Raw genomic sequence first — 15636 nt, 5'->3', positions numbered from 1 at the left:
ATAATTCTTTTCTTTATCCTTTTATTTTTATTTTTACACGTTCATGTTAGTGTAATCATTCGTACGGAAGATTACGATGACGCGAACGTACGATTAGCTTGGGTTAGCTTTATGTTTACGTTGAACATTCAAGGTAAACATTCAGGGTGTTGGAACGGATTGAAACGGTTCACATTATTTTTAATGGGAAAAATGATTTCGGTGATCGAACAAATCAGTTTTCTAACAGGGTTCTGGAACGGATTACGGTCGAGAACCGAGGTTCCACTGTATATATATAATATATGCACCTGAAATCCTTGGTCCAGCCTGCTGAGCCACTGAAAGGATCTATCTGCAGAATGTTCTTTCATCCAGGCTTTCATGGGCACCTGCAGATAGACAAACACACATATGACCACCTGCAACAATACCGTAGCAAATTTAATTAAACTAGTTCATATAAGCCAAAGTAAGGAGAAAATGGTTCCACATCCTTATTTGGGAACATGATGCATTGTTTTTAATAATTTCAGTGGAGTTAGCCCAGTAAAACGGACCTTTGATGTTAAGTCCGTTGTAGTACACTAATGTTCACAAGTTTGGAGTCACTTAGAAATGTCCTTATTTCTGAAGGAAAACCACTATGTTTTTCAAGAAAATAACATCAAACAATTCGGAAATACACCCCTTTTTGTTAATGTGGTAAATGTCTATTTTAGATGCATACATCTGGTTTTTAATGCAATATCTACATAGGTGTATCGAAGCCAATTTCCAGCAACCTGCATTCCAGTGTTCTAATAGTATAATGTGGTAATTAATTGCATTAAAAGGCTAACAGATGATTAGAAATCCGTTGTACCATGACGTTAGCACAGCTGATAACAGTGTAGCGGGTTAGAGAAACTATACAAATGACCTTAATTTGAGAAAGTTGAGTACTGTAGAGCATCAAATTTTTGGGTGTGATTAAACTTTCAGAATGGTTAGAAAAAGAGAACCTTCATGTGAAACTGCCAAAATACTGAAGATATATTATAACGTCGTGTACTACTCCCTTCTGGGAACAGCAAAAACCGACTCTAATCAGAGTAAAAAAATAAGTGGTAGTACAGGACTGTCTCAGAAAATTAGAATATTGTGATAAAGTTCTTTATTTTCTGTAATGCAATTAAAAAAACAAAAATGTCATACATTCTGGATTCATTACACATCAACTGAACTATTTTAAGCCTTTTATTATTTGAATATTGCTGATTTTGGCTTACAGCTGAAAAAAACTCAAAAATCCTATCTCAAAATATTAGAATATCATGAAAAAGTATACAAGTAGGCTATTCAACTAATCACCTGAATAATCTAATTAACTCTAAACACCTTGCGAGGGTTTCCTGAGCCTTAAAAACACTCAGCTTGGTTCAGTAAACTAAATCACAAGTATGGGGAAGACTGCTGATCTGACTGCTGTCCAGAGGACCATCATTGATACACTCCATCAGGAGGGTAAGACACAAAAAGAAATTTATCAAAGAGCAGGCTGTTCACAGAGTGCAGTTTCAAAGCATATCCACAAAAAGTCTGTTGGAAGGGAAAAATGTGGCCGGAAACGCTGCACAACCAAGAGAGATGACCGCAGCCTTAATAAAATTGTGAAGAAGAGCCGCTTCCAGAATTTGGGGGAGCTTCAAAGACAGTGGGCTGAAGCTGGAGTCCAGGTATCAAAAGCCACAGTTCACAGACGTGTCCGGGAAATGGGCTACAATAGCCGTATTCCCATGGTCAAGCCACTTCTGAACTCAAGACAACGGAAGAAGCGTCTGACTTGGGCTATGGAGAAGAAGCACTGGACAGTTGCAGAGTGGTCCAAAGTCCTCTTTTCAGACGAAAGCAAGTTTTGCATTTCATTTGGAAGTCAAGGCACCAGAGTCTGGAGAAAGGCTGGAGAGGAGCAAAATCCAAGTTGCTTGAAATCCAGTGTGAAGTTCCCACAGTCAGCAATGGTTTGGGGAGCCATGTGAGCTGCTGGTGTTGGTCCACTGTGTTTCATCAAGTCCAGAGTAAATGCAACTGTGTACCAAGAGATTTTAGAGCACTACATGCTTCCATCTGCTGAAAAGCTCTATGGAGATGAGAAATTCATTTTCCAACATGATCTGGCACCTGCCCACAGTGCCAAAACCACCAGTAACTGGTGCACTGACCATGGCATCACTGTCCTTGATTGGCCTGCTAATTCCCCTGACCTGAACCCCATCGAGAATTTGTGGGGTATAGTTAAGAAGAAGATGAAAGACACCAGACCTACAAATGCAAATGAGCTGAAGGCCGCTATCGAAGCATCCTGGGCATCAATAACACCTCAGCAATGCCACAGGCTGATTGCCTCCATGCCACGCCGCATTGATGCAGTAATCCCTGCAAAAGGATTCCCAACCAAGTACTGAGTGCATCAATGGACATTTTCAAATGTTTGATTTAGTTTTGCTGTTATAAAATTATTTTTTTACTTGGTCTGAGGAAGTATTCTAATATTTTGAGATAGGATTTTTGAGTTTTTTTCAGCTGTAAGCCAAAATCAGCAATATTCAAATAATAAAAGGCTTGAAATAGTTCAGTAGATGTGTAATGAATCCAGAATGTATGACATTTTTGTTTTTTTAATTGCATTACAGAAAATAAAGAACTTTATCACAATATTCTAATTTTCTGAGACAGTCCTGTATATTAGAGTCTAAAATTTGATAAATAGATGGCTCAGAGTTCCTCAACTGAGTGTCGAGGCGACTCCAAGATGCTGGCCTTCAAGGCAGAGTAGCAAAGAAAAAGCAAAGAAAAAGCCATATCTGAGACGGTCCAACAAAAAAGTGTATAATATGGGCAACAATTCACAGGCATTGGACAGCTCAATTATTAAATACAATTTTGACTTTTGAATGGAAAACACAAAATTGTCTAGGTGACCGCAACCTTTCAAAAGGTTGCGTAAACGAGTGAAATTAAAAGAGAAAATACAAACAGAAACGTAAACATATCAATACATGAATGCAAGTTATATTTTATTTCTATGAGGTGGATTTTTTTGTATTTGTTTATAAGTTTAGTACTGGTACTTGTTTTGAACCTGAGAATATTGAGGGTGAAGGCATGTCTCTACTGATGAGTTGGAGAAGCTGCAATAGGCCAGTAGAGCATCAGCAGAGCTTCCTTGGTTTGGATCAATGTAATAAGTCCCTAAAGATAGAAGTTACTTTGAGTTCAATATTCAAAAAGAACAAAACACAACTTACAAAACATTCAAAATTTGAAGATAAAACCATATAAACAAACCACTAATGTACTCTGGGTGGCAGATCCAAAGTTCTTGGCAGGTGGTAGCAGGATGTTCTTTGGTACCATCAGGAGGATCCACAAGTAGTCGTAGCTCATGCTTTAGAGTATCCAAAATATTTTGGATCAAAAAGTAATTGGGCTTGTCGGATACGTACATTAAGCTCTGGCCACACAGAAAGAAATACAAAACGAAACAGAAGTATGTGTAGATGTCAATGAATCAGGCAAAATGAACGTTCTGAAAGGTATTTTGTTTCATTTCATGCAGTTGTTCCCACTGCAAAGGAATACCTTACTAACATTGAGATTCATCAAAGTCATGTTAATAGATGGTCCTGGAAGACCAGGAACGCCAGGTGGACCCTGAAAAATAGAAAAATTCTAATGAGCCACTATTGACCTCATTTTACAAAACCCACTCAAAGTGAAAGCAAGAAGAGCTATTGTATGTTTTGAACTTACGGGGAGACCTCTTCTTCCAGGAAAACCAGGCAAACCAGGATAGCCTTTTAAACCCTTTCAGAAATGAAAACAAACAGAAAACCCCTTAGTTGATTCACGCAATATCACTTAAATAAATAAACAAAATGCATTGAAACTGAACCACAGTTGGAGGATCATAGGGCTCACTAAAATAGCGTTTTACTTGACTGAAATGTCTTTGAACATTTTAATAGACTCACCTTTAATCCAAATGTACCCTGCAAAAAAGGAAAGAAAAGGGGCACAATTAATAACAAAAAGAAAATCATCACTGTGATTGCTTTAATCAACAATTTATATGTTACCCAAGCACTTAATAAATATTGTCCATTCAATGTGAGGTATCAGTGTAATAATTATAAAAGTAATACTGTATCACAATTAATCTCTACTTGTGCGCATTACTGCACCATAGCACTGAGGGACTTGTAGTACAGAGATGAACGATAAACGCACCCGTCACTCGGATTATTCAAAAAACAATGCTATCCAAAGCGTATGTACAGTAGTACAGTAGTCAAACGATTGATAGCTGTCTTTTTGTTATGATGTGATGATGACTGGTGATTTCCGATTGCAAAATAATTTAGTTTGGCATGTTATCCATACAGACATGTCTGGCCAAAAATTGGCCCCCATTGGCGTCTAGATTTTAAATTTGCGTTCAATACCCAGTCTCAAACCAGACTGGACAGATGCAAAAAGAGGATTTTTGACTGTACTTTTGAAAGCATTTGGTTGTGTTGTTTTGAATCAATCAATGCGTATTTGTTTTTGACCAAACTAGTAATTCATCGACAAATCAGTGAACTGCAAATTACTGAAAAAATTTGTAGCTCCTTCAAAATTATGAGATTGATTGTTATTCAGTCGAATGTAAATTTGGCATCCTCTTTTGGTAACCTGAGGTAATTGCGATCAGCAGACACATAAAACCGAAAATTAGTTCCTTTCAAACATAAGATCAAAATGCTACAAAATGAAGTCATTGATAGTGTCGCCACATATGGTGAAAAACATCCAGGAAAGAAGGATGCTGTTTCCCAACTGCCAACCAGTGCCTAGGAAACAGTTCTTTAATTGGTCTGAGTGTAGTGCCGCTTGGAAAGTACGTATTCATCCGCGTAACCTCATGATAGGAGCACCAAGGACGTGATATAATAGCACCAAACCTACAGGCAGTCCAGGCATGCCGGCTGTTCCTCTTGGACCCAGTGGACCAGTTACTCCCTAAGGAAGAAAGAAGCAATACAAATAAACATTAAAATGATGTGAACTGGAAAGATACACACAAGTGGCAGCGTCTATACAACGATTTTATACCCCAACCCCAGCTGTACCTGTTCTCCCTGCAGACCAACTTCACCTGGCAATCCAACAGTTCCACGGACACCCTTAAGAAACAATGACAACCCGAAATGACAAAACAAACAATTAAACAAGCAAAAAAAAAATGCTTCCTACATATATCATGCAAAGTCTACCTTGCTTCCATCAACTCCAGATAATCCCGATAGGCCCATGTCACCCTTTTCACCCTATTAAAAGAAAATGGTTCAATCCAACGTCAATGCTGTTTGCAGACAAGAGAAGGGGTTGTCTGTTTCCTATCAAATCAGCAATTAGTATCAAGAAGAAATAAATGTTTTACCTGCCATGGTAACAAAAAAAGCAGTACTGTAGTTATAGGCAGTGTTTAAAATGTAGCAAAAAAAATGGCGGTTTGTGGTACGGAAGTAGTCACATAATATCGTCAATAACTAGAGTGTGAAAAATTAAACAATACCTTTTGACCCTTTTCACCTCGATCTCCATTCTCTCCACGTAAACCAGGGTTTCCCTAGGAAACAAAAAAATGTTTAGCTGGTTATTATAGTTTGTTCTAATTGGTGCTAAACAATAAAAAGACATACTTTAAACAAATGAATAAAACAAGACACTTACAATGGTTCCTGGCCAGCCAACCTGGCCAATTATTCCTGTTTCCCCTTTTTCTCCCTGAACCATAAAACAGAATTGATTGTGAAATCATGGTTCAACATTCCATAAAATAAGATATGTGTTTCAACTAACTTACTTTTGGCCCTCTGACGCCTCGAGATCCTCTTGGTGCAGCTTTTCCTCGTTTTCCCTGTTGCCAGTTTTGCCATGTTTTATTTGAACAAAAAAGCAAAAACAGGAATACGAAAAAAGTGCAGAAAGCCAAATGACCCAGGAACGTGGAGTTCCTTTCATCCACAATAGCTCTTTGCTTTTATAAAGAAAAATTATGTTTATACATTTTCTTTTTTATACTACATAAAACCGCAGCAGTGTTTTCCAACTTTTTTTTAACCAAGGCACACTTTTTTTCCCATTCAAAAATCTCCAGGCCCACTGTGTTCAAAATATATACCAAAAATATTTCCGGCAGTTTCTTGGTTTTTTGAATACTTAAATGATCATTTTGCCTAAATTGATAGTAATGTATAATGTTTTGTGGTCACAGCGGAACAGTAAATAATACAGGTTATTCATTTTGGTTAACAATTTTTCTGTAAATTATAATTACTATATTTTGACATATTTGTCAATGTTTATTTCCATATTGATTTTTTCTTGAAAAAAAAAACAAAAACAAAAATGAGCAAAAATTATCTGGCATTGGAAACATTTTTTTTTACGAGGTTTGAAAATAATTAAGCTCATCAAGGGCGGCAGTAGCTCAGGAGGTAGAGCGATCGTTTTAGGATTAAGGGATCCCAGTTCGAATCCCGGCTTGTCCGTGTTACATGTCGAAGTGTCCTTGGGTAAGACACTGAACCCCTAATGCCCCCAATAAGCAGGTTAGCGCCTTACATGGCTGCACAGATCACGGCCGCTATTGGGAAATGTGAAGCACAATGTAAAGCGCTTTGGGAAGTCATTGACTTGAAAAGCGCTATATAAATGCAGATCATTTTCATTTCATTTCATCAAAATCACAGACGCTCCCCTACGTACGACCAGTGTTCCCTCTAAGCTGCGAGCGTGCGCAATTGCGCACTGCTCGCACATTCTCTGCGCACAAGAAAATCTAGCCAGCGCACAAAAATGAGGGCTCAAAATTACTATTTAAGAAGCGACTTAAGTCAAAGTTACAGTGCATGAAGGTAAAAATACACGGGATCCCCTGACGTTGTGTCCTAAATGAGGTATTTTTAAGTCGAATCAGAGCAGAACGAAGTTGAGTAAAGTTAGTAGAGTTGGTCGAGAACCGGCTTCTTCAGCTCGGCTCACTAAAAGGAACCGGCTCTTTCGGGTCCTAAACGGCTCTTCATGTTGTTTTTGCTTCTTTAATCCCAACATGACCAAATATTATGTAAAACTATGCACAAAATGACTTGAAAGAAGGGGGAATAGAACAAAAAAGAAAAAAATACCAAAATGAAAAAGTAGTGAAGGCTGAGAAAAAAAAAACAAAAGGAAGAGAAAAAAAATAAGGAAATGTAGGAAAAAAATAAACAGAGAACAAAAAGCGACAGACTGCTGTCACTGTCACTGTCTTGTACTACGGACAGACTGAAGAGATCTTTTCTTCCTCATGCCATAAGGCTCTTTAACTCTATCCGGCAGAGTAAAAGCCCACATTAAACCACACCCCCTACATTCCATATTACCAAATTTTAATGCAATATGTATTCTGTGTAGCACTATTTAGATATTCTATATAACACGCTACAGTGGGCATTTGCACGTCACAATGGGTATCTGTATATTGTATTCTTTTTGCTTTATTATTGTATTGTTCTCAGCTCAGGGATGCTGCTGAAAATGTGAATTTTCCTTCGGGGATGAATAAAGTATCTATCTATCTATCTATCATTCAAAAGAGAAAAATAATTTTGCATTGCCGGAAACTCAGCAAAATGTACCTTGATGTCAAGTTTTGGACATGTTTGATAATTACTTATCTTGCCACACTTGGGATTATGGTTGCTCACTGTTGTTTCAAGCGTTGCTCACCGACTTTGTGTGAACGCTCAGACCCGTGAAAAATTAGAGGGAACATTGCTTAGGACCATTCAACTTACGTAAAAGGGTAGATACAAACTTTTTTTTCGGGATGTTGAAATATATCCGGACATTGCTTTAAGTTACATTTTGTAATGTGTGCACCTTTTTCCGAGCACAGGACATTACTGCATACCTCCACGGCTCCATGCCCTTACAAACTGTCGTATTTTCCCTTACAAAATACAATATAATCTTACACCATATATTTTTTCAAACGTTTTACATATTTATGTAGTTTAACATGTAATTTTGTACATGTGTTTCGTTATATCATATATATTGTTAATTAACATTTTGTTGTGAGATACTAAGTTGCTCGACATGAATGAGGTTTATTATAAAAAAAAGTTCAAAAATTAAGTAGCTTGGACGTTCACTGTAGAAGGAAAAATACATGCAAATATAATTAGTAGAATAATACATTTTCTTATTCAAATTATTAATTCATTTTCTGCATTAAATTATTGTTGGTAATATACTGATAAAAGGGATAACCACAAACCTGTCTTTTTTCATTTTCTCCTTTTATACTTCCTTTTTTTTAACTTCCTTATACAACATAATAATTCGTAATATAATGCATCAAAGCAAGTGAGACGTTTGAGAGCCCTCTCTCTTTAATGAGTTGAGCCAAAAAAGCCGGTTCTCTAAAAAGAGATGGACTTCCTTTCACTACGCAACTCGATCTCATTTGACTTGATTGATTTGCCGTTTCGAGATAGTCGGTGTATACCGGATAGTACCCATAATTGACAAATTTGCGTTTTTCTGTGCAGATTTTTTTGTACGTCGTACACGTCTTAAAATGCATAATGAACGTACTTTGTACGGCAAAAACGTACAGGTTGACAGGTATGTTACTGCAGTGCTTCTTTCCACCGCTACCGGCGTGTGGCGTTGTGTGATATCACCCAGAAGTGAAAAAATCCGCTTTTTCTTCCTAATTCGTTTGTAAACAATTCTCCTTCTCCTGCTCATAATCCCACCGCTGCCACGAATGTAGCGTGTCATTTTGTGTGGGTAATGAATTGTTCTTCGTTCATGAAAAAATACTCAGAAACACTTACGGTCTCTTTGTAAACACAACAAACCCTCTCCAAAACTAAACTCTCAACCCTAGCCTACATTCTAGCACCAACTATCACGACATTCGTCGCTCTACTGACATCATTCATGCGCACCTCGCATTCTCACCTACAGTATCAGCAGCGCGCTAAGAACTTTGACATTTCTATTGTTTGATGTGTGCATGCATTCATTATGGTTGGTCTAATTGTATAGAAGAGGCGAGCCGTTTCTTTTTCAATGAAAGTGCAATAAGAAAGCTTGATGCGGTTGGAAAAATGGTCTGAATGCTTTTTTTCGGCCATTTTTTACCACGGAGGAGGACCTTGTGAAGCGCGTCTCCCAAGAGTAAGTTAAACCTCCTTTTATTCATCTTTATAGAGCATATTATTCTATGAAATATTTATTTTTAGTTCAAAACAATACAGGTTACTTATACAAGCCTTAAACATACTTATATAAACCTTAAACATACAAAATATAGCACTGAAGCAACTTACGATCATATTCAACTTACGAACGATCTTCCGTAACCTAACTCGTACGCAATTCGGGCAGCATCTGTATGTGCAAGATGTCATTTTTATTATGTTTATTTATTTGGCGCCTCATAGTGGGGAAAAAAAACTTGGATGATAAGCAAAAATACATTAATTGTCATAGAACTAGCATTTTTTTTATAATACTTTTAGATTAAATTGCTGACATGTCCACCATCTTGTCTGTACAGGTAGCCAAAAACCTTAAAAAGGCTGGGCAAAAAGTGAGATGTAGTTTGTGTTTTTCCTGTTTCCTTTGAGCAGACCCTACAGCAACATCTAGTGGTCACATAATGCGTATTGTTATTTTAAACAGCGTTTTCAAAAAAAAAAAAGTATTTTATATATCTCCCTATACTTCCATAGTGCAGTGGTTATCACATTCGCCTGGCACAAAAGGTACCGTGCTCGAGACCAGGAGGAAACATATGTTGGCCTGGAGAGGGATGGGCGCCACCAGGCTGTACTTGCCCAAAACACACCACAGGAAATGGTGCCCCTATGACCTCAGTGGTTAAGGGATCCGACCGACCGACCTACCAACTACCTCGTGAGTAGTTAACTAGTAAATAAAAAATAAGAAAGTGTAAGCTGTGGCCACCTATTCATATGGATAAATGTTTCACTTAATCAGCTGATCAATGAACGGAATCAAAGATACTGAAAAATGGCATGCTTTTTTGCAAAGAGTAAATTGCACGATTTCATCCGACACGCTTGAAGAGGTAACACAATGCACTAGTGCCCAAGCGCACTGGTTGAAAAACACTGCAGTGCGGCATATGCACAACAATCAAAATGAGGTTGTACCCTGCGCCCAGCACGCCCGGTTCTTCCTGGCGAACCAATCTTGCCCTCTTCTCCCTGTCAGGGAAATGAAAAAATAATATTGCTGACAAAATACCAATTCAAGTACATAGTTGACAATTTTACCAATCCTTTAAAACAGTAGTGAATTGAAAGGATAAATTGATGTTAAAAAGTTGAGACATGGCCTTATGTGTTTGAAGACTATGAGTTGCGGGTTTTTTATCCATTTTTAGAAATGTGTGTAGTGAGGATAGCAAAACAAACCCTCAAATTTCAGACATCTTCACTTCAGAGAGCAGGTTAACCGTGATTGGTCTTTAGCTGAAGTTCGTGACGTCATTCTCACTCAGTAGCATTTTTAAAATGGTTGCTCCCGGAAATGGAGGACATCAGATTGAATTAGCTTTTTGATTAGTTGAAAGAGCCATAATTGACCAATAAAAAAAATAAAATAAAAAAAACAGAACTACGTCTGGAGCGTCGAAAAAATCAAAGCCTTATATAAACCTATTTTGAAGATGAAATCAAAAGGGGATTCATACATAAAAGTTATTAATTTAATATTTATTCTAAATATTTTTTTAAATGTTAAGAATACTGTATTTGTAGTTTTTGTCTTCTTATAGAAAACCACAACATGACAAAAATATACATATATTCTCCCCGGCTTTTTTCCATTATCAAACATTTGTGAAAAAGCTCCAGGAAGCCACTAAGGCAGCACCAAAGAGCCAAAGGTGGCTCTAGAGCCGCATGTTGCTGACCCCCGGATGAGTACAACTGATTTTAAGGAAATACCTTCTAAAGACTTTAAGTAGAGAAAAGTCTCATTTTGGATGTACCATGACAGAGGAATTCAGCATTACAGCTCAACAGACAAACATTCACAAGAAAATGCCAATACATGTTTTATAATTTACAAACAGTGTTGGGACTAACATGTTACAAAGCAAGAAGTTCTTGGAACACAATTTCCTTTTTTTCTTTGTAACAATTATTCTAACGCTTTATCAATAACATTTTCGCTACTACAGGGAGGCTGAGGCTTACGGATGAACAACGAACCAACGTGAAACCAATGGAGCAAACGTGAGGACCCGGCCACAGAATTTACAGTAAAGGTGACAACATTTTTAAAATTTTGTTTGTGAAATTATATTTGCAGTTTACCATTCATGTTGATCCTATTCTGCTGACGACAAGCTAAAAATTATGAAGGCCGCTGAATAAAAAAGCAACAATAGTAACAACATTAATAATACTAATTCAAGGAGCCAAAATGTATTTCTGTTATTGAATGTTATTCTTGTTTAGTCCATGGTGTGGCGCACAATAATTTGTATAAAGGTATGAACGTTTGTGTGCTCAGACAGGTATCTGACCCCGGAATGGCTAACGGGATTGACCGCGACGCTAAGCTAGGACGCTACACCAAGCTGGTTTGTTGTACTTGGATTTGAATTTCTGTTGTATTTGGCGTTTGAAGGACATTAGGTAGAATAGAAATGTTTGTTTCAGTTAACCAGAAGACCGCGTTAAGCGTCATAACTTATAGATATACTTGATATCAACAATAATTATCCCCAGTCACTTCCAGACACATCAAGCACACCAGCCTGACTCTACCCGGCGTACAGATCCCTCAGTAGTTCTGGACAAAGCAGTACTCCTTTAACACCAATAATAATGATAATAGGCCCCAAACCACTCACCAATGGTCTAAATAACATGGGAAAATGCACTAGATTTGATCTCCTTATCACACTGTTTTTAATCACAGTACCACATTGTCTCACTTTTTTAATCTTGAAGGCACACGTAATTGGGAATTAATTACGCCGCCACATTGTGCTGTAGAATGTTGTAATAGAGCATTATGAAAATTAATTCAGCCAAAACAACTCTTGTACATCAATCGATCAATCAAGTGATCATTATATGAAAGGCGAGACAACGATGATTAACCATTCCACGAACACTCTAATTTACCACCACAAAGTCTACCAAATTGAGGTTAGTAGTAATAGATAAGATATTGCGTGTGTACATGAATAAATACAATATGATCAAGGGCAACTTTTATGCAACTTTTTTTTCTTCCTGTGCAACCCTGTACCGCAGCCCGGAGGTAACTTTTTAAATGAAGAAACATTTGACTAACTACCGGTAATTACTGTTTTACAGTAACAGGCCCAACACTGTCTACGAACAATGTACATGAGAAGTATACAAATTCTACACTGTTGTTACCATTTCGCCTTTTGCACCCTGTTCCCCCTCAGGTCCTGGTCTTCCTTGCACACCCTGCAATATAGTCACTGCTTCTAAAAACTGCAAACATGATGGATTACAAGATCAGAGTTAAGCAGACTGACAAACTTACAGTTTTTCCAATTGGTCCAGGAGGGCCCTGGGGTCCCATTTCTCCAGGTGCTCCCTAAAAAAAGAAAGACAACCTTACAGTTATTCTGAAAGAGAGTAAAGATTAAATTACTGTAAGGTTTGGGTTAACGACGACAGCTTTTTACCTCTAAGCCAGGAAGAGCTGAAGGACCCTGGATTCCAGGTAAACCTTCTTCTCCCTGCAAAATTAATAATTCATTTTGGTTGAAATCGTCATGTATGACTCTGTACTAATTCTGAATGTGGCAGCTCTGTATGGCGTAACGTTTTTTAGAATGTATCTAACAACCTTCTGGCCTGGTGCTCCTGGTTTTCCAGGCTCTCCTTTTCTTCCTTGCTGCCCTGGTTCGCCTTTGGCTCCCTGGTCACCTTTTGGGCCGCTTTTTCCAAGTTGACCCTGTGTATGTTGCAAAACAACAAATTGTATTGGTAACGTTATTATGACAACATTATGCTAATTTCGTAAGGATGAAGAATTTCGGTTTATTATGTTGGATATCTGTTATCTTTACATTCTTCTTTACAGGTACAGTACTGTAGAGTACACTGTGTAGTATGAAGGACTATTAAATTGAATTGTCTTTATTTTCACTTATACAACATAATGAAATATTGTACGCAACATGATTAGAAATGTTACTCCAGGATAAACATGTGATAAAGAAAAAATATTTATGTATTATGTAGGACTATGAGTAGTCATCAACACCGATACCAGGTACCAATGACACCATTCAACTTTTGCAGGGAGCCCCAGACCTCCTTAACCCTAACATAATCACCCAATAACACTAGTATATAAATTTCCTTTACTTCTAAAAAGGCTAATATTTTTAAACAGTTACCTTTAAAACAAATCTTTAATACTCCCTTTCTTTGATGACAATTTATTTTCTCTGTAATATCTAGTTCCTGATTGTCAAATAGTCACTAGAAAGCAGCATACACTATTATTGGCCTGCATCCAGACTCCAAAGTAACAATACCTTAAAAAGGGTTGGTATTGGCACTGATCCCTGGTTTAAAATATAATGCGTATAAGTTCTAGCACAACCCTAGTATTAGGTAAAATTGTAATGGAGTGAATTAATTCCTTCCTGTAATACTCTATTTTATTTAATATTATTCCTATAATATCTAGTTCCTGATTGTTAAAAGGCCACTAGTGGGCAGCCAATACTGTTATTGGCCTCAGGGTATATCTTAAAAACAGTTGGAATTGAAACCAATACCTGGTATCAATACAATGAATGATATATCTACTTGCCTAACCCTAATACGATGTTTAAATGTGTAAAGCCGCAATCAAATTTTATTGAATTACAAAATAATTTAGTGTGGAACAAGTGTATATCGGTGTTGGAACATTTGGTAACCAATCTGTATGCACGATAAATTATTTAATTAATTCACTTACAAATGGTCCCCGTTTTCCAATGTCTCCTCGAACACCTTGCATTCCAGCTATCCCCTTTGAATAGGAAATAAGTCACAAAAGAGCACACACATTTACAAAAGAGTCTCTCTGCTTATATTGTTTAAACACGTTTACAATTTCACCATCAGGCCTTTAGACCCCTTTGGTCCTGTATCTCCAATATCCCCAGAGTCTCCCTGAAAGATACACCAGAATGATACTCTGACTGGGACTCTGAATCATATAAGAATTAAAGAACACATTATACTCATTCATGCAAACAGGCCATTTATGTTTTTTTTTTTTAAGGAAAAACATAACCAACAATGAAACAAGTTTAATTAATATGTATTTTCCCGGTTGGGTGATATCTGTGTTACTTGATAGTACTAATTACATTTTTTGGGGGGAAAATTACATTTTTCTTAAAACGTTTAAATAAAAAACATTAACAGGATTTAGTATGTTTTTAGAATCCGAATTGTCTTTATTGTCCATTATAACAATGTAGTGGACTATGTTTACAATGAGTTTGGACATGGCACTTCAGGTTAAACACGTAATAAAGGCTTAAAAAATATAAATAGTATTTAGAACAACTATACTGTACATGACGGACCAAGTACAAGTTAGTGATTCCTTGGAATATCACCAGAAAACGTCATTTAATTCAGTAGTAACCCAAATTATTTCATTACTTGTCACCTTTTGTCCTTTGATTCCCTTTGGCCCCATGGATCCAGGACTTCCTACACTTCCCTTGGAGTCAAGCAAACATTACAAAAATAAATCAGTAATACTTAACACAGCCAGCAGAATAGAGAAAAACAATGAAAAGGTAATAACTGAATTAATACATTCATTTTCTTTGATGACTACGGTTAGAAATGCCAAAGTTCTATTTTGTTTTGATGGGTTGGTTGTGAATCATTTCATTGAGTTCCTTATCACATGGTGAAGTTGAATGGCGTGCACTGATACACACATTGTGGTTCTAGAGCTCCTGCCCCCTTTAAATCTTTTTTTTTTCATATAAAACTATTAACCAGTTTATTCAGGTCAACTATCAACACTTGGCGCAAAATGTCAAACATGTTGTGTATTATTTTGTTTAAACACTAGAAATAACATGGAAAACATAGGGGGCTATAATTTCGTGGGGTTGAGTAAAAAGTGCCTGTGTATGTATTGTGTACATTTTTAGAAACACCTCACAGGGTCTTGAAAAGAAGAAATGACTTAAACAAAAATTATTTAATGGATAATCTAATTCCAATTGGCACCATGTTGACCATCTTTACCTCTGAGCAAAGTTTGTTACAGAAAGAATGTAGTAGGCCTTATATTTTTGGAGCATATCAAAATGATTATATATTCTTCTGAACACCTGATGAGTAAAATCCTGAAAACCCACTGTCAGAATCCGGCACTCTGAGTTCTGTTTTTCTTTATGTTCTTTGCTAGTTAGTTGTCTTCCATGTTACACCCTGAGCGCTCTTGTCTCAGCCTCCGGATTACAAATACTGCCTGACAAACTATAGGACAGTCACCTTCGCTGTTTGAGTTCACTGG

General features: G+C 37.1%; 1 protein-coding gene across 1 annotated transcript in view; it reads right to left on the bottom strand.

Annotated features, from left to right (window-relative positions):
• The window catches only part of LOC148351068 (uncharacterized), a 136416-nt gene that overhangs the window by 8052 nt on the left and 112728 nt on the right, over nucleotides 1-15636 (bottom strand). Inside the window, exons 47-66 of the mRNA XM_088320028.1 lie at nucleotides 14770-14823; nucleotides 14208-14261; nucleotides 14065-14118; nucleotides 12937-13044; nucleotides 12773-12826; nucleotides 12628-12681; nucleotides 12495-12548; nucleotides 10245-10298; nucleotides 5873-5926; nucleotides 5740-5793; nucleotides 5582-5635; nucleotides 5280-5333; nucleotides 5136-5189; nucleotides 4972-5025; nucleotides 3996-4013; nucleotides 3775-3828; nucleotides 3613-3675; nucleotides 3310-3475; nucleotides 3104-3213; nucleotides 291-371 (exon numbers count right to left, since the gene is read on the bottom strand). Coding sequence (XP_088176154.1) covers nucleotides 291-371; nucleotides 3104-3213; nucleotides 3310-3475; nucleotides 3613-3675; nucleotides 3775-3828; nucleotides 3996-4013; nucleotides 4972-5025; nucleotides 5136-5189; nucleotides 5280-5333; nucleotides 5582-5635; nucleotides 5740-5793; nucleotides 5873-5926; nucleotides 10245-10298; nucleotides 12495-12548; nucleotides 12628-12681; nucleotides 12773-12826; nucleotides 12937-13044; nucleotides 14065-14118; nucleotides 14208-14261; nucleotides 14770-14823 — 1302 coding nt within the window. The remainder of the gene's footprint in view (nucleotides 1-290; nucleotides 372-3103; nucleotides 3214-3309; nucleotides 3476-3612; nucleotides 3676-3774; nucleotides 3829-3995; nucleotides 4014-4971; nucleotides 5026-5135; nucleotides 5190-5279; nucleotides 5334-5581; nucleotides 5636-5739; nucleotides 5794-5872; nucleotides 5927-10244; nucleotides 10299-12494; nucleotides 12549-12627; nucleotides 12682-12772; nucleotides 12827-12936; nucleotides 13045-14064; nucleotides 14119-14207; nucleotides 14262-14769; nucleotides 14824-15636) is intronic.

This window comes from Urocampus carinirostris, chromosome 16 (genome assembly GCF_059441175.1).
Source record: "Urocampus carinirostris isolate Australia breed hairy pipefish chromosome 16, RoL_Ucar_1.0, whole genome shotgun sequence".
In the NCBI taxonomy this organism is placed as follows: domain Eukaryota; kingdom Metazoa; phylum Chordata; class Actinopteri; order Syngnathiformes; family Syngnathidae; genus Urocampus; species Urocampus carinirostris.
This window is presented reverse-complemented; position numbering and strand designations above follow the sequence as displayed.